This window comes from Peromyscus californicus, unplaced genomic scaffold (genome assembly GCF_007827085.1).
Source record: "Peromyscus californicus insignis strain IS unplaced genomic scaffold, ASM782708v3 Scaffold_18__1_contigs__length_77618521, whole genome shotgun sequence".
NCBI lineage: Eukaryota > Metazoa > Chordata > Mammalia > Rodentia > Cricetidae > Peromyscus > Peromyscus californicus.
In genome coordinates this window covers 41,976,182-41,995,198 of record NW_026294480.1, presented here as the reverse complement: position 1 = coordinate 41,995,198, position 19,017 = coordinate 41,976,182, and the positions used below count along the sequence as shown (strand labels likewise).

General features: G+C 44.2%; 1 protein-coding gene across 3 annotated transcripts in view; it reads right to left on the bottom strand.

The window, feature by feature from the left end:
- Nucleotides 1-19,017, bottom strand: part of Ankrd55 (ankyrin repeat domain 55) — a 94,415-nt gene that overhangs the window by 8,128 nt on the left and 67,270 nt on the right. The window contains exons 8-10 of one of the 3 annotated variants that reach the window (XM_052743285.1): nt 17,585-17,769; nt 9,410-9,577; nt 4,159-4,826 (exon numbers count right to left, since the gene is read on the bottom strand). In XM_052743285.1, coding sequence (XP_052599245.1) covers nt 4,159-4,826; nt 9,410-9,577; nt 17,585-17,769 — 1,021 coding nt within the window. Of the gene's footprint in view, nt 1-4,158; nt 4,827-5,841; nt 8,437-9,409; nt 9,578-17,584; nt 17,770-19,017 lie in introns of those variants that run through there. The other 2 variants (XM_052743286.1, XR_008219523.1) reach the window with 2 other exon arrangements.

The following is a 19,017-nucleotide window of genomic DNA, read 5'->3' as shown; positions in this document are numbered from 1 at the left end:
GGGCTGTGTTTGCCCAGGTTAGGAATTGGCCTTTGGTCCTGGGAAAGCTCCTGGTGGGTTTAAAAGCAGGGGTCACTGGTGCTGACCAACCTAGCCTGAAGAGTGCATTGTTGCTGGGATAATCTGGAAAGTTCTGGAGAAAGCTCTTTCTTCAGGGAAACAAGGAAGTGAGCTCCTTTCTTTTCTTGTGACGGCCTGTAAATAACCAGGCTAGCAGAGAACACCACAGACCTTTCTGTTCCATTTTCTTTGCGTGCGGCTGGCAATGAATTACGCTGAGGCTCTCCAAACTCCAACTCATTAGGCTGAGTGCTCTTCCTCATCGCTCATGCAGCCGCTGACGGCTCTCAATAAACACTGAGCAGTCCCGGGTACAGCTGAACGTTTGGGGATGCTGAGTAAGCACAGGATAGCAGCTGTCAGGAACTCAGACAGCTGCTCCATGAGCTCCTATTAGTGTTGCTGAACCCAGGCCGGAGAGAAGAGAGATCCAAAGCTAAAGGCACCATTCAACGAAAGCCAGCACCACAGAGCTAGCCAAGTGCTTCACAAACTAAGGTTTGCTGTAAAAACCTGGAAGTTTCTTGAAATTTCAACCAGCCCAAAATAAACAACTTAACCACTTCAGTGAACCCTTTTGATTTTTAAGCAAAATTTTATTACATTTATGTATATATGTATGCATTTATCTATCTATCTATCTATCTATCTATCTATCTATCTATCTATCTATCTATCATCTATCTACCTACCTGTCTATCTATTTATCTATCTATCTATCTATCTATCTATCTATCTATCTATCTATCTATCATCTGTCTACCTACCTGTCTGTCTATCTATCTATCTATCTACCTGTCTGTCTATCTATCTATGATCTATTTACCTATCTACCTACCTACCTACGTGTCTATCTATCATCTATCTATCTACCTACCTATCTATCTATGTACCTATCTATGCATCTATGTATCTATGTATCTATGTATCTATGTATCTATGTATCTATGTATCTATGTATCTATCTATCTATCTATCTATCTATCTATCTATCTATCTATCTATCCGTACCTGAGCCCTAGCTTGTGTGTGGAGGTCAGGGGACGACCTTTGGGAGTAGGTTCTCTCCTTCTACCTTGTAGTTTCCAGGGACTAAACTCAGGTCACCAGGCTTGGAGGCAAGCTCCTGTACCTTCCTCGTGACCTCACTGGCCCATGCCATTTGAATTTAAGGCAAAAGACTCAGTAGTTCTAAAAACAATATATCAAATGGTGTTAAGATATTCGCAGAAATAAAGTTCAGAAGATAGGGAAGTCTGTTCATTTGGGGAAGACATAATTGATAAAGAAAATTGGTAAGCACGTCAACAAATTCAGTGTCAATACTTGGGCTATCCCTGTGTAGGAGTGCTGGACTCAAGTCATCAGTGGACTGGAATATCATTGAGCAAATCATTTAGCTTTTTCTAGGTGATGTGAATTATGACAAGGAAGGGCCTTATAACACAAACATGTCGCAACTCCTGTGTCTTGATGGTCCTTTGACACTGTAGTACAGAAAGGCTCATGTGTGGAAGACGTGGCTCTCCGTGCAGCAATGTGCAGTGATCAGGCCACTGAAGATTCACAGTCCAACATGCTACAAGGATGTGATAGGAACTGAGGCGGTCAGATGGAATTCAAGGGAGTGAATCCTTAGAGCCAGCTGTGCCCTTAGAGACTGGATCTCAACTTTCATCCCTGTTCTTTCTCTCCTTTTCCAGGCCCATCCATAAAGTTAGCTCATATCCCTCAGTGTTATGCTGGGGATGGGATGGGGTGCTTGCTTGCATTCAGGAGGCCCCAAGTTCAATTGCATAATCATCCAGCAGTTGTCTCCCTTGAAGCTCATTTATGGGCTAAAGACTCTTAGGAGATTTGTGTTACCATGACTCAGTGTCCTTGAATGGCTCCTAGCTATAACTAGCATTAATAAGTATTGGCTAAAATAAAAACAAATGTGTTCCTATAAGCACTGTTTACGTCCTCAGAATCTCTTACTGACTTTCACTTCTTTTCATAGTTCTGCCGCCCCAGGACTTCACTGGTTACTTCTCTGGAGCCTAAGCAAATCTTAGAGCAATTGTATTTAACGTTCTTTTGCTCACATGATGTAGATGCTTTGGATGATATGCCAGGCAGTCTCCATTAGTTCCCTTCCCAATGTCTACTCTCTTCCTTCTCCTTTAGAAGCAGAACTCTGATTTGGAGGTTGGAACAAGGCACCTAGCTATAAAGCCTCCAGTTCCCAACCCTCTTTGTAGATAGGTGTGAGCATGTGACCCCAGTTCTGGCCAGTGAGATGCAAGCAGAAGTGAGTACCGTGATGCCTCAGAGCTAATCAGTTATTGTCACATGAGAATGTTGGCTTCGATTTCTCAAGAGAAAGTTAGACTCTTTCTGTAGATTTTTATATAAAATGTCATGTTTTAAGTATTGGCTATTGATTTATTTAAAAGCAAACCAAGGTACTATGTGAGCAGCAGTGAGCAGAATTAGGGAGCTGTTTTACAGCCTTAGAGGGGCTCAGAATCCCTTATGAATCACTTTTTTTATTTGTTTTTTTGTTGTTGTTGTTTTGTTTTTGTTTTTCGAGACAGGGTTTCTCTGTGTAGCTTTGCACTGTTCCTGGATCTCGCTCTGTAGACCAGGCTGGCCTCGAACGCACAAAGATCCGCCTGCCTCTGCCTCCTGAGTGCTGGGATTAAAGGCGTGCGCCACCACCACCCGGCTCACTTTTTTTTTTTTTTTGGTTTTTCAAGACAGGGTTTCTCTGTGTAGCTTTGCGCCTTTCCTGGGACTCACTTGGTAGCCCAGGCTGGCCTCGAACTCACAGAGATCCGCCTGGCTCTGCCTCCCGAGTGCTGGGATTAAAGGCGTGCGCCACCACCGCCCGGCTGGCTCACTTTTTTTAAAGTAAAAATAAGAGCTAGACAAGAAGACATAAACTTATAATCCAGCACGTGGAGGGTGAAAGCAGAAGACTAGGAGTCAAGGTTATCTTTGGCTACATAGTAAGTCCAGTGCTAACCCTCTCAAAAAACAAACAGCAAAATGAATTGCTTAGTGTGATGCTTTATTTATAATGATAGAATATTAATATCTTTTAATATGTAATATTTGTATGTATATAAAATGCAAGGTTTTTTTTTTTTTTTTTTTTTTTTGTTTTTTTTTTTTTTTTTGAGAAAGGGCCTCACTATGTAGGTGTGGCTGTTCAGAAGCTCACTATGTAGACCAGGCTGGGCTTGATGTACTCACAGAGATCCACCCACTTCTGCCTCCTGATTAAAAGTGTGAGCCAACATCCTCCCCAAAACTTAAGTTCTTCACTATGATAATTATTACAAGGGGATATGTACAGAGTTCCTGTTTATTTGCAGAAATTATGTTTAAAGCTCGGGACAAGGTTATTTGAGTTTGAGAGCAAAACAGCAGGACAGAAAAGCTGAGACTCCTCAGCTGTCAGGAGCAGGAATACGAGAAGAGGAAAGAGAGATCTCATGTTTATAAGTATAGGCCTATACCCAAATGTGTAGAATGTGTCTGGAAGCATAAGCTAAAAAATTGAACGACATTGGTAGCTTTGGGTGAGGGGAGAGGGAGAAGAGCCATGCAAGCCTTTAGTGTGTGGGGAGTATAAACCATTAATGTGCGAATATGTCACATTTTTTTCTACACAGGTCCAAATAAGGTATTACCGTTTTTTCTCACCATAGGCGTTGGTGGGATAGATCTCGGGTGGAGACTGAATGATGATTTAAAACACACAACTAACTGTACAAGAAAATTAGCATCTAGGGAATGAGAGTGCCACAGAACTTCAATAATCACTTTTAGAGGAAACAGCAATACTCTTTTTGTTTCTGTTGCTGTTTTTCGAGAACAGCACACTTTTACCTCAGCACACTCAGGGTGGAAAAGCTGAAAGCTTTTACTTCCCAGAAATCTTCAAACTTTTATTTTGTCCAGGAAAAAAATAAAAGTGACCGTAGTTACTATGTGATTGCCCTTGCCTGCAGGCTACTCATGTGGCAGTTACTAGCTTAACTCTACAAGAGACACTCCATGCATGAGGGAGGACTTTAGGAAAGAGAAGAAGGACGTAAGGCCGTTTACCTGGTGAGGGATTATGTAGATGAGGAAGATGAGGTGGCCCAGAGGGCTCCTGGTGACCAGGCTGGCCAGCAAATAGCCTGTCTAGTAACTTATCGGAAGAAGACACGGTCCAAGCCTTGGAGGAGAGTGATTGATTAGTGTCCCCCTTCAAGGGATTGTCTAGTGACATCTGGCAGCCAGTCCTATTATTTAGTAAGTCCTGTTCACTCCGACTTTTCTGAGAACGTTGAGAAGGATGCTGAGGACCAGAGCTCAGGCCAGTGTGGGAAGTGGCTCCATGGGAGGCTGTCAGGAGATTTTGGCCCAGGGTGATGGGTGGGAGACTCTGTGTTCTGATTGGTGGGAGCCCCTTCCGGGCCAGAGGTTTCCTTTCTGGCAAGAGATACTTTGAATTCTCTGAGGTCTTCTTCTTAAAGACAACCATAGCCACCTGGTCGCCAGGCTGATCTTGGCAGTTGGTATCCACGACGACGCTGTCAAAGGTGGTGATGATGTCATTGACTTCCGAGGTGTCGTCCTCCTTATGTCTGTCCCTGCTGTGGTTCTGGTGATTGGCTTTCTGCTCTTCTTTCTTGTGTTTGCAGAAGATTTGGTTGAGCATGCTGAATCGTCCTTCCTTCTTTTGGGGTCGACTGTTCTGGGAAGGAAGAGGCCGAGCAGGTCCTGCTCTAGAGGGACAGAAAAGAACGAGAGTGCCATGCGAGGGCAGGAAACAGGGGAAAGAATAAGATACTGACACCCCCAAACCCCATTCCATCTGCTTCATAAGCTCATCTGGGCTCATGCCCAGAGCCCTGCAGTCTTCAAGTCAAGGTTTTGCTCAAGGACCCCACCTTCTGTTAACTCCTTACAGAGATGGTACCTCAACACCTCTCCTCTCTCTGAGATGGGGACTCTCTACATAATGTAGCTTCAACCCCATAATCTTTTTGCTTCAGCCTCCTGAGTGCTGTGCTTATGGGCATGTGCTACCCACGTCTCTTCATTCCTCAGGGGTTAGAGTCTCTTCTCCTTCCCCATTTTGTTGCCCTTTGACGGTATTGTACATGTATGTAATGAGTGCTATACATGCGTGTAGTACATTTTGGTCCTTTCATCCCAGCTCCCCTCCCTCTCATCCCCCTCCCTCTCCTGCTGAAACCTTTTTCCTTTCCGGCACTCCCACTGAGGTTAGCTAGGGCTTCTTGCATGAGTGTGGGAGGGAAGTTTTTACTGGGACGTAAGCAACGTATCATGGTTACACTGCTGGAGAAAACGACATCCTATCCCCTTAGCAGAGAATTCCCTAGGGAGGACCCCCCACCCCCATTCATGATGAAATTTGTGGACAGGCCCAGTCTTGCACAGGTCTTATGCAGATGACCACAGGAGCAGTGAGTTCGCGAGTGCAATGCTGCGTGATGTCCAGAAGACATCTTTCTGCTGCGTATCTTTTCCAGCCCCTGGCTCTTCCGTTTCCTCTCTTTGTGATGTTCCCTGAGCCTTGGTGGGTGTGGCACAGCCATCCTATTCAGGACTCTGCACTCCATTTTTGCTTATGTTTGGCTCTTTGGCCACTTGATGGGTCTCTGCATTAAGTTCCACAGGGGCTATTTTCTCTTTTCTCCCTCTCCCCTCTCCCTCCCTCTTCCCCTCCTCCTCCCCCCTCCTTCCCCTTCTCCCTACCTGTGGAGGCCAGAGGTTGATGCGTGTGCCTGTCAACCTTACTTATTTAATCTTTAACAATTATTTATTATTGTTGTGAATGACAGTTCTCTGAAAGAGGCTGCATCCCCCACTGATGCTTCTGCAATGAACTAATTAAAGCTTCAGGAGTGTTACAAATCCAGAGTCAGCTTATCCCAGGTTATTTTCAGTCTTCTTAATAGCCATGCATTGCCCTCCTCTGTTGGGGACCATCAGGTAAGTCCTTAGGAGTGAACAAGCTGATACTTAGCCCCCATCAACCAAAAGGCTAAGAATGTCAGAGAGTACCAGAGACCCAGGGCAGAAATTTCCCCGCTCTGTTCTAAGCTGACCACCCAATGTTTCCATCAATGTATCTGGAAGGTTTCTTGATTCACAACTGTCCTTCTTCTGTTTCTATAAAAACTTCATCTTGGAACATGAACGTTGAAGTAACCCAAGTCTATGTTGCTAGGCCACTGACCATCCATGTTTGGCTCCAGAATAAACCATCTCTGACCCCTTTTGAGGAGAGATTTGTGTTTTTGTGTTGACGCTGTATGGTGTGCCTAAGTGCTGGTGCTTGCATGCCAGGGCATGTCTGTGGAGGTCAGAGGGCAACTCTGTGAATCTGGTTCTCTCCTTTGACCTTTCTGTGGGCTCCAAGGATAGAACTCAGGCATAAGCTTGCACGGCAAGCCCCTTTGCCTGCTGAACCATGTCTCTGGACCAACATTATTATGATGATGATTACTTGAGATGGGGCCTCACTGAATCTGGAGCTTGCTTATTCAGCTGGGTTAGCTGGCCAGCGAGCCACAAACACCCCCTCGTCTCTATTTCCCCAGCGCTGGGATTACAGCTGGGGGCTACTATGCCTGGCTTGTACATGGGTGCTGGGGATCAAAATCAGGTCCTCAGGCTTGTTGTGCAAGCATTTACTGGCTGAACCATCCCCGAGGCTCCAGAGGCTGGCCTTTCAATGACCTCACGGCAATCTGTTTTCAGTTATCAATCGGTTATGCTGGAAATAGCTTAAAGCATTCCCGCTCTCTCATCTCAGTGACAGAGGCATTAGAGAGGAAGAATAAGGTGTGAGTTCGGCCTCACAGGGCAGGAGGAGGAGGGGAGCTGCAGAGATAACTGTCTGCTCTGAGTGAGAGATCCCAGGGGGTCCAGCAGCACTGACATTATGCATCCAGCATCTTGCACATTTTTATAGTTTGTTCTTTGCAATTCTTTCACATCTTAAAAAAAAAAAACCCTAAATAGAGTTATGAAAAACACTCTGCTAAAGGAAACAGGCAGAGAAGAATTAGATTGAGTTTGAGTTCCAGTGGAAGAGGAAGTCATGTGTGCCAGAGGTTGGGTGTGGCAGATGTGAGCAATACTCCACTCACAAGCAAACTCAACTGAAAAAAGGTTAGCGGCAGCTGTTTGGCGGGCTTGCTCAAGCTGAGTTTCCCCGAGGCGTTGTTCTGTTCCAGTTCTTTGGAAAGTCTGTGCTATTCTCTTTTGAGGCCCCCGGTCAAGTCCATGCTTTCTGCGTTAGGGATCAACCTCAAAACTGGACCCATGTGCGGGCTGCCAAGCGGGGGACTGCAATATTACTCTTCGGAATGAGATACTGTAGTCTGTTTGAAAAACATCGGCACTAAATTTGGATGCCGACAATGGATGTTTTCTCACTATGAAAACAGTTTCACCACCATGTTTTCTCACTGTCTTTGTCCATACATACACACATACATATTTATAGGACTATATAGCCATTTATACTTTTAAATTATTAATATATTTTTATCTCCCTTTCACCATGGCAATCACATGATCAATGAGTCCCCCCCAGAATGGGAACTCCCCACGTTACTCCGGCAGCTGTGTAGCAGAATGTACGAATGATGAAACAACACAAGAGAGTCTAGAGATACTTAATGAGCCTGGACAAGAAATCAAGGCTTTCAAGAGTTTGTATCGTATTAGTGGTATTATATAAGCAACCGAGAGAAGAGAAAAGCTGACTAAACTTTGTATTTATTGCCTTCACTTTTTTTTTTTTCATAATAGTTTCTGGACTGGTGCAGTGGTATTTTGTTGCTTATGGGTTTATAAACGACTTTTTAGTGCATTTAAGAATACTCCCTAGTTTTCTTGGTTTGAAATCCGGTGGGTGAGACAGTTTCTTGACTTTAAAGCACGCTGATTGAATGATTGGTTGAGGCAGCTGTCTGTCAGCTTTATCAGTCTCAGTCTGCAGTGGGTGCAGCACCTAATGACTGACGTGCTCTGTTTGGAGGAACAGTGCTGAAACCGAATTTTGTTCTCGGACAGTAACCCAGTAGATCTGACGGCCTTTTGTTGCCTTGAGGTTTGATCCCCCTCCCCACCCCAGTAGGATTAAGACTTCTGATGTGGAAAGCTTGTGTGGATTTGCATGGAACAGAGCCTAGAGGGACATGTAACCTGCCAATTGATTGGTAATCAGTCCTAGTGTGAGGAGAAGAAGAGGGAAAATCTTGGTGCCAGTAATTTCTCTCTTCATTGGTGTTGGGCTTTGACCGGATGAAATTTCTATACCACAGTGCAAAATTCAATCAAAGATGGCTTAATTGTCTAATGAGAGAGAGAGAGAGAGAGAGAGAGAGAGAGAGAGAGAGAGAGAGAGAGAGAGAGAAGTTTACCGAGAATGGAAAAAAGTGCTGCTCTTATTATTTTCCTTGTTTTGGAAAATAGCTACCTTAAATGAAGTTAACAGTTATTTGTTTATTCATTTATCAACAGTGTCTCCTTACACAGCCCAGACTAGCCTCAAACTCATGACCCTCCTGCTTTTGCTTCCAGAACCCCGGGATTACAGCTACAATATTGTTTTTAATTAAAATATGTTTTTTTATTCTAACATGCAGCGAACACAAACTTACTACTTAAATGAACAGAGCAAATATTTTATTACAATTTTCTTAATGAAATATTTTGACACCGCAATATGATGGCTGTAACTCAGATTTTTAAAAAGCTTTTTTGGCATCTTCAGAAAGTTTTGAGAGTGTGTAAGTGTCTCGAGAAAAAGTGATCTAGGCAGAAGGAGGAAGAAGAATGGAAAGATGAGGTTCAAGTCCTATGTGCCGTAACTGATGGATTCAAGCTTGTGACTTTCCTGTTCCACATAATGGAGACCATTTCACTCTATGTTAGATGACAGCTAACACACACAATTAATTAGATAATTAAAAATGTTACTTATATTACATAATTCTGATATTATTAAATCACTGTGACCACTAGATGGATCAGTGGATAAAAATGCCTGTCACCAAGCCTAATGACCTGTGTTCCAGCCCTGGACCTCACATGATGGAAGGAGAGAAACTTCTGAAGACTCTTCTCTGACCTCCACATGTTCACACATGTACACACATGCACACACACACACACACACACACACACACACACACACACACAGAGAGAGAGAGAGAGAGAGAGAGAGAGAGAGAGGCAATGTTGTTATTGCTGGGTTTGCATGATGGTGGTTTGGAGAAATGTTAATGTCATACATCCTTGAGAGGAAGACAGGAGATAAACTCACCGGCCTCCTTGGGAGAGGAGCCTGACGCAGGCTGTGTGGCCGCAGTACAGAGCGTAGGCCAGGGGCGTGCTCTCGTTGATGTCCCTCAGGTTGCTGTCCATGCCCAAGTCCAGCAGTGACTGGACGCACTCTGCTTTCCCGGCAGCTGCAGCCCAGTGCAGGGGTGTCCTGGAGGAATACCGCAGGAGAAACACAAGGAGCTCAATCAGAACCTTACAGGCAGCTTAGCCACGGTCGGCTTCTACCCAGAGTCAGGCTGAAGGAGGACACTGCTATCCACAGTATGAAATGGTGTGTGTGAACCCGGCATAGGAGTCTAGGGTACGTAAGACGCTTCCCCCCACCTCTGTGCATTCTGTCTGCTCTCCCATCTCTGCCCTTCCTGAGAATTTCCTAGAAGATGAAGTATGAGTGGTTTTTAAAGCTCTCTGTACACAGTGCCACCTGCCTTCCAGGATCGTTGACTCAGTTTACCCTCTTACAGCTGAGTCCATACTCCTTCTTGAACACTGAGTATATCACCATCTTTTAAATCGTTGTTAATTTAGTTGGCAAAATGATACTTTGATGTTTTCCTTTGGGTTTCTTTACTTACTAGTAAGGTTAAATTTGCAATTTGAATTTCTTCATTGAAATCACTCTTAATGCTTTTTTTTTTTTTTGCTTTTCTATTTTAAAGGTAGATTCTCACTGTATAACAAGGAATAACCTTGAATATATACTCTTTCTGCCTCAGCTTCCCAAGGGTGGGGATTATAGGCATGTGCCACTATACCAGTTTCTATTGTCTATTTTTCTATTATAATATTACTGGTTTTTCTTACTTATTTGAATGGGCTCTTTGCATACTAAAGACACTGACCATTTATAGCTCATCTATACAAACTTCAAAATTTTTTTTTATTCAATCTTTAAATTTTTAGTGATTTTCTATAAAAAAATGGAAAGCATTCACATTCAATTACATTTCATTTTATCTCTTTCGTGTTCAGAAAGTCCTTTCTTTTTTTTTTTTTTTTTTGTTTTTTCGAGACAGGGTTTCTCTGTGTAGCTTTGCGCCTTTCCTGGGACTCACTTGGTAGCCCAGGCTGGCCTCGAACTCACAGAGATCCGCCTGGCTCTGCCTCCCGAGTGCTGGGATTAAAGGCGTGCGCCACCACCGCCCAGCCAGAAAGTCCTTTCTTAACCAGAAGACAGATATTCGCCAATACTTAACCATTTGTTGAATTGTAAAACCAGTGTTTTCTGAATACAATAAAGAGGAATCAGAAAACAGGAAGAAACATTTACAAACCACACGTTCAACAAAAGGCTTATAATTAAAATACATAATATTTTCCAGTTGTGAACAATAAGAAGACAGACTCACTTGAAAAATAGCAAAGGATCCAATAGCCATTTCATCAAAAAAGATGTGTGGGTGGCAAGACACTCAGGACGAGGTGCCACAGGCTCAAAACTACTTGTCAAGCCAGCGTGGCGGCACACACCTGAAGTCCTAGTGCCCAGGAGGTTAAGGACAAGGATCTCTGTGAGTTTGAGTCCAGCCTGGGCTACAGAGTGAATTCCAGGCCAGTCTGCCCTACAAAGTGAGACCCTGCATCACCACCAACAAAATTGTCATTGGAGAAATGCAAATTAAAATGGCAAGGAGATCCCACATGCCTGTAAAAATTATTCAAATAAGGCAAAACCCAACCAAGCTTGATAATAGTTGATGCTGGCAAAAAATGTAGAAGACCTGGAATTTGCCTACGATCTTAGTGGGAGTTTTACAGGATTAAATATATCCTGACTATGTGACCTGGGAATCCCACTTCTAGATATCTAGGTAGAGAAATGAGAACTTACATTAACATAAATGCCTGCTCTCAAATGTTTATAGCAACTGATCATAACTTCCCCAAATGGAAGCAAACCACCATCCTCCCAGGGGTCAATGGGTAAACAGTGGTTCCTCTACACTGTGGACTATGCCTCAGTGACGTCAGCAACAGGGCCACCACAGTGCGACAGCAGAGCTGAACCTCAAGTGCATTCTGCCAAGTGACACCAGCCACTCTCAAAGGGTCCCATAGTGACCTCCCCTCTTCTAAAAATCTGAAACCTGAAGTTCTCTGAGCACTGACATGTTGGATGTTACAAACGGAAAGTTCTATATCTGGCCCTGTATGACAAGTCAGGGCCGAAGTACAAGGGCACTCAACATGTTTTATAGAATTACTTCCAGGCTGCGTGTTTAAACACACTTTGTGCTTAGATTTGGTTTCCTTTCAAGATGTCTTGTTACACATATGGAAGTCTTCCCAAGTCCCCACAATTCAGAAGTCTGAAACACTTCCCATCATAGTGTGGTGGCTAAGGGACGTGCAACCCACAGTCACATCTCTGTGACATTCTGAAAAGAAGAAACTATAGAGAGAGCTAATCTGTGGTTGCCAGGGCTTAGCATGGGAGTGTGTTCCACTATCACAAGGCAACATGAGGTGATGTTGGAGTCAATGGCACTGTTAGGAATTTTGTTTGTGTTGGCATATAATCTATACATGCACACACACAAAAGGAAGTTTTTAGTGGATATAGACTAAAAAGAAAGTCAGTATTTGGATTAAAAATAAGAAATGTGGTTTGGCATGGTGCTCACATTTATAATTTCAGCATCCAGGAAGCTGAGGCAGGAGGCTTACAAATTTGAGGCCAGCCTAGGTTATAGAGTAAGTTCTTATCTCTGGGTATGTGTTTTTCTAATACATGGCACGCTTTTCTCAACACCGTTTACTAATATGACTGTATATTTTTTTCTGCTTGTCTTCTGTCCTCTCTTTAAAGGCATGGTTGACTTTGTACTTAATCTTAGAGGAGAGGTGTGGCAGGGTAAATATGATAAATCATGTTTTCCTGTATCCAAAAGCCAGGCTTAGAACTGGGGACAGATCCGATGGAAAGGCAACGTATTTAACAGCTCATGGAAAGGAAGTTGGCCTCCCCAACCCTGGACAGAGAATTCTCCCTCAGATGTCAAGGCAGATGTGACATAGGGCGCTAAAGGCCTGAGAATGTCACTCCGTAGTAGAGTAGTAGAACATTGCCTAGCATGTGCCAGGCACTGGATTTGAACCCCAGCACCATTAAAAGAGGTTGTTAAGAACACAAGGGACTCTGGGCGGTGGTGGCGCACACCTTTAATACCAGCGAGCACTTGGGAGGCAGAGCCAGGCGCAGCTCTGTGAGTTTGAGGCCAGCCTGGGCTACTGAGTGAGTTCCAGGAAAGGCACAAAGCTACACAGAGAAACCCTGTCTTGAAAAACAAAAACAAACACAAACAAACAAACAAAAAAGGAACACAAGGGACTACTAGGCTAAACAACAATAGGCACCAGAGCTCAGCTTCTTTGGTAGAACTACTGGGAGGGTGGGCCCTGTAATGTCCGAGTCACGTGACAAGCCAAGATGACCTGTAGCCTAAGATCGCCATGCTCCCAAAGTACAGCTCAGAGAGAGTGGAGGCTTATCAGACCCGAGAGGACACAGACAAGCATCAAGAGGGCCATCTCCAACCTCTGTTCTTAAATATTTTGGTATTGTAAAAATTGTATAATCAAGCCGGGCGGTGGTGGCGCACGCCTTTAATCCCAGCACTCGGGAGGCAGAGGCAGGCGGATCTCTGTGAGTTCGAGGCCAGCCTGGTCTCCAAAGCGAGTTCCAGGAAAAGGCGCAAAGCTACACAGAGAAACCCTGTCTCGAAAAACCAAAAAAAAAAAAAAAAAATTGTATAATCAGCCAAAAGAGATGGAGGTAGTACATTTTCTACGAGTCTAAATAGATGATAAAATTGAGAAACCATAGGGCTAGTGTGATAGCTCCATGGTAGCATGCTTGCCTAGCTTAGTGAGGGCCTAGGTTCAATTCTAGCTTTCCATACTGGGAAAAATGATTAAATTATAGATAATAAAAATTGTGATAATGTCTAAAAACCTTGGTTGTGACAAAGCATTGCTACTTGACATAGTGAATATTCCACTCTTCCCCTTGGATTCACTTTACATACATTTAAGAAAAAATGAGAGCATTTCACTCACTGTGTTGTACCTACAGCACACACTGCAACTCCTAACCTCCTTAAGGGTCACCATCAAATGATTACTGAAAGGATGATTTGACAATATCACGCTCTTTATTACATCATGGACAAAACTGTTCTGGGTAACAGTGTACTGTGATTTTTTTTTTCAAAGCTCCATGAGAAGCAAGAATTTGGATAGTTCATTTTGATAACCCTGTTCCAGGAGGTCTTTAAGTGCTCCAGTGTGCATCAGAGCTTTTTATCCAAAGCAGAAGTTTGAGTCTCCAGCTTAGCTAATGTGTATACAGAGTTAACCTTGGTTGAGGGGCGGTGGTGAGAGCATCGTATCTCTGTATACACTGCAGACAGAGTATATTCACTGTAAATAAATACTTCTTCCTTAGCTGTAGCTATGTGTTGTCCTGTGCTCATGTGGTTTTGGATGTTGTAGACTTGTAATTGCTTGGAAATGTCTATCAGATCAGAGGTGATGAGTAGCCGTGGCCCTTAGGCAGCGGTGATGAGTAGCCATGGACATTAGGCTTCTGGAAAATACCGTGTAAAGGGACCAGACACCTGAATCTACTAGTTTTAGCCAAGATTGGATAGGCCATATTTTGGTTGATGAAATGTCACACTATCAGGTTCTGATTTCTCCCCCCACTCCCCTAAGAACTGGGATTAGGAAGGCAATGTGGTGTCATTCCTACGAATGAGGTCTCCCTTGCAGAAAATTACCAAGCTTCCTGTTTCTCAGTCAGGAAAGGAAGCAGTCCTGGGGCAGTAAGGAAGGGCACAGGATGGCAGGCCTCTCCTGGGCCTTGTTCTAGGACCTGGGCTCTTGGCAGAAGGGCATTCAGGAGAGAGCCAAATAATCAACCCTCAGGCATGGGAGCACCTGGAGGTGGGCAGAGAAGGGCCTTGGACCCAAGTATGTAGAGAGTGTCTAGATACGTTGTGTGGTCCTTTGGTCCTTACACTCAGATTGTGTTCTCTGTGTGTTAACCCCCATCTCCACAGTATGAAACCTTAGAGGGCAATGTATCATCAATACAGTGACCTATCACACTGTGTATCTGAATGTGCAGTGACCTATCACACTGTGTATCTGAATGTGCAGTGACCTATCACACTGTGTATCTGAATGTGCAGTGACCTATCACACTGTGTATCTGAATGTGCAGTGACCTATCACACTGTGTATCTGAATGTGCAGTGACCTATCACATTGTGTATCTGAATGTGCAGTGACCTATCACACTATGTCTGAATATGCAGTGACCTATCACACTGTGTATCTGAATGTGCAGTGACCTATCACACTGTGTGTCTGAATGTGCAGTGACCTATCACACTGTGTGTCTGAATGTGCAGTGACCTATCACACTGTGTGTCTGAATGTGCAGTGACCTATCACACTGTGTGTCTGAATGTGCAGTGACCTATCACACTGTGTCTAAATGTGCAGTGACCTATCACACTGTATCTGAATGTGCAGTGACCTATCACACTGTGTATCTGAATGTGCAGTGACCTATCACACCGTGTATCTGAATGTGCTGTCATCTATCACACTGTATCTGGATGTTACAGGTAAGATTTGTTTCATTTCATAAAAGAGCTCTCTAGACAATATTTTACAGGATGAGGCAACAGCAGATTGTTCTCTCCATTTAGAGGAAAATTGCCAGTGAATTCAGCTGATGGAGGCTTACCAACATGCAACAATTCACTTTGAAGGTTTGTGAAATAAACCTGGCCTCACACTTGCTAAGACCAGCTGTTTTAATTCCTCTGGCCATCGTGGGAGGGGTACAGAGAAACAAGGGAGCACAGTGACAGCCTCTGACTTGCACACTGAGGCTAATTTGTGACATAGATGCTGTGTTGTCTGAGCTACAGTTTCTTTCCTATCTCAAGGCTGCAGGATGATCCTACAAGCTGGCCTCGGCCATCACAATGAGGAGTGGAAGGTCAGGACCTCTGGGACTGAGCAGAGGCCAGCACTGGGTGATGAGGGGGTCCCTGCGTGGTGAGGGATGATGGGTGGAAGGGTACAGGGCTGCTCCAGCTGTCAGTACCTAAGGGTTGATTTGTGAAGCCTGTAAACATCTCAGGAGAATTGCCAGAAATATGCAGGGAGGAGAATCCAATAATAGACTGTCCTCCCTGAAGAGAAATGGGTTGTTTATGGAAGTGAATTATGACCTCATAGACTGATGAAATTTGGGACATTTAAAACATGGAGGCTGCTTCTGTGTTATTTGTGACTTGGCCTTAGTCTTAGGTGAGTACCATGATATTTAAAATACCGTAGATGTATTATGTGACTTAGTTTTTTCCCTACATTTGTTTAGTGTGTGTGGATGTGTCTGTGCATGCTTGTGTACCATGGCACTTGTATGGAGACCAGAGGATAACTTTGTGGGAGTTAGTTCCCTCCTTCATATATATATATATTATAGGACTCAGTTTATCTGACGTGGTAACGAGTGCCTTTATCTCCCGAGCCATCCTGCTGGCCATTTAAAAAAATGGGGTGTTTTTGAGACAGTCTCATTCCATAGCCCATGCTGTAGCCCATGTTAGCCTGTAACTTGTAAATCTCCTAGCTCAGCCTCCTGGGGCTATGGTTCCAGGGTGCACCACCTTGCCTGTTTTCTGGCGTACGCTAACAGGCAGGCTAGTTCTCCACACCCCTCCCCCACCAGCACACCTCTCATTGGGAATCTTATTTTTCTTCTCTTCCCACAAAATCTTCCTTTGGAAAAAGGAAAGGAAAGGAAAAAGAAGGACAGAAGTCACAGAGATGGAGATGCCTCTAAGCCTGTGATGATTTTGAACAGTTCAATTACTAACAGAAACTCACCGTTTCACGGAAAAGCCAGAGCTTCATGTTCAACATGAGAATACAGGACAGAGGTGCAGGAATGGCTTACCCAGCAGTTTGGGGGTGAGGGGGGGAGGTTCAGGGGGGAGCTCCTAGAAACTACACTTCCCTTTTCCTCCGGCCTAATGTTCTGTATTGATTCTCCTCTCTGGGTTTGTTTCCTTCCCTGAAGCTCACGAAAAAGCTCACGATTTTCTTTGTTAAATGTGTGGTCCTGCAAAATGGGGAGCTGCTTCTACAGAAGCTGCTTTTTGAATTAGGTAGACTTCCTTTTATCTCTTAATGCTACAATGTATCCCGTTCTCTTTATGGCTCTTTTACAAGAATTCTAGCCCCAAATCCCCTTTCTTACCTTCTCAGGGTCAACGCCTGCTCTTAGGAAAAAGCATCCTTCAATTTTAATTAAAATCATCAGGTTAGCCACCTCCAGCTCCCAAGACCCATGTGGAAGACAAGACACCCCCCCTACCACCACCCACACACACACACTGAAAGAATTTCAAATATGGTGGGGGATACTCTTATGGGACTTCTAAGATTGTCATGCTCTCAGTTCTCACTTTAACAGAAAATGGTGAATACACACACTCAGATAGTTTGTAATTCGTACACTTATTTTCAACAGTTTTGCTAATTGTTATTTTTTTTCTTGCATTTCCCGAGACTCAGTGCCTAAACTAAACAAAGGTTAGTAAGCACCTCATCGGAGGTGATGAGCGCTACATTTATAAGACGCAGGTGCAGTCCTTTACTCCGGTACTAATGACCCCTGAGACAAATCATTTTCCCTTTCTGGACCCAGTTTCCTTTTCCAGCCAATATATCATCAATGACTGAAAAAAAAAAAAGCCTCATTAGTCAGGCCCATGGTTTTGAATTAAAGGGCTCCTCGTCCCTTATCTCACACTCTGGATAGGAAATTGTGGGCATATGGTATAACTCAGGAGAGAAGAAGGAAATACAAACTTCATTAGTCAGTTCAATAGAAAGCCTTCTGAGAACACTACAGATATTCAGCAAAAAGTGGAAACTCTGACAGTACGTAGTCATGACTTCTGTTCACAGCAATGATTTTTCCTCCTCTTACTAAATAGACCGAGGCGTGTTACCAGCAGTAAGGATATAGGCAGAGAGGATGGCGCCTTCGATGTCTTTATTTTAAGATTGACATTAGGGGAAGATGACTAGTGGTTCCCAACACTCTCTGAGTTGCCATGGATACCTGTCATCCATATCCAGAGCCTGCAGGTTACACTCAGGGACTTTTGCCAGATCGGTAATAATGTCGCCGAAACCCGAAGCTGCTGCGATATGGACACAGGTCTTTCCACTCTCGTCGTCACAGTTGATAATGGACGGTCCCTGATGATGACTCAGAATGATGGAGCACAGAACTCTATTTCCACTCTGAAAAAGGAGCCAGAGAAAGCCTATCATGAACAACCCTGTGCATGTGTGGTGAGAGAGAGATGGGGGGGGGGGGGGATGCTTTGAAAGATGGAGGATGGCTAAAGGAAAAAAAATAGAAACAAAGAAGAAAAAAAGAGTGGTCATTTCCCTAGAAGATGAGGACTGAGAGACCCTTAGTTCACATCAGCTTGCCGAGTACCTGTAGGCATGTCCAGCCCTTTGACTCTCCAGCATGACTACGTTATCGTAAGTTCACACTCTAGAACGACATAAATTATCCATCCCCAAAAAAATTTGCAAAAAAAAAAAAAAGTTCTCACAATGTTTTAAGTAAGTTTACAGTTTTGTGATGGGTGAAGCAGGCTTGGAAGGATAAAAAGTTAAAAAGGAGTGAACTTCATGATCATGTGGCAAACCACAAGTGGAGAACTTTGCTATGACCTCTCTCTTTTCTCTTCTATTCCCCCCCCCCGTGTGTGTGTGTGTGTGTGTGTGTGTGTGTGTGTGTGTGTGTGTGTATGTGTGTGTGTGTGTGCCTGTCTGTCTGTCTGTCTGTCTGTCTCCTGGCTTCTCGGAAGTTCAAAGCTTGGCTTTAGTGACATGGAGCTTAAGTGTGGTGACTCATTTTGACTTTTCGTCTGCTCTGTTGGGGTCAGTACAGAAACCAAATCCCAAACAATGCTACCTATAATTTGTGTTTAATTTCTTCAACAAATTTCCATTTATCTCAATTCTTTGCCAGGAGTTTGGTTTCCAGTCAGGGCTCACGTCTCCCACACCTGGTGGACTGATGGTGGACTTGATGACCAACGTCAACTGACGTCAGAGCTAGCCTGACAGATGGGTCACCTAGACGACAAATTGCTCACTAGATCTGCTCATTGACTTCCTCGTGTCACTGGACAAGGTGGCCATGAGGACGCTTGTACACTTAAATTCAACATTAACACAATGAGGAGGAGGAGCCTTGTGTCATTACACTAGGCTGCAGAGGGAAGGCCTGTTCCTCAGTTTGGCATGGTGACTTGGAGTTACTCCTTGGGTTGGAGATTTCTACCACACCTCCAGATCCTCCCAGGTGCCCAGGATCTATCCTGTAACAGGGCACATGCTGAGCTTTTCCCTCCCACAGAACAGAGAAAGCACCCCATCCCACCCAACTCCCTCCAGGGAAAGCCCCACCCCCACCTGCTACCCCCACCGCCAGAGCAGAGGGCAGCGGCAGAGACTGGGCAAGAGTTGGGC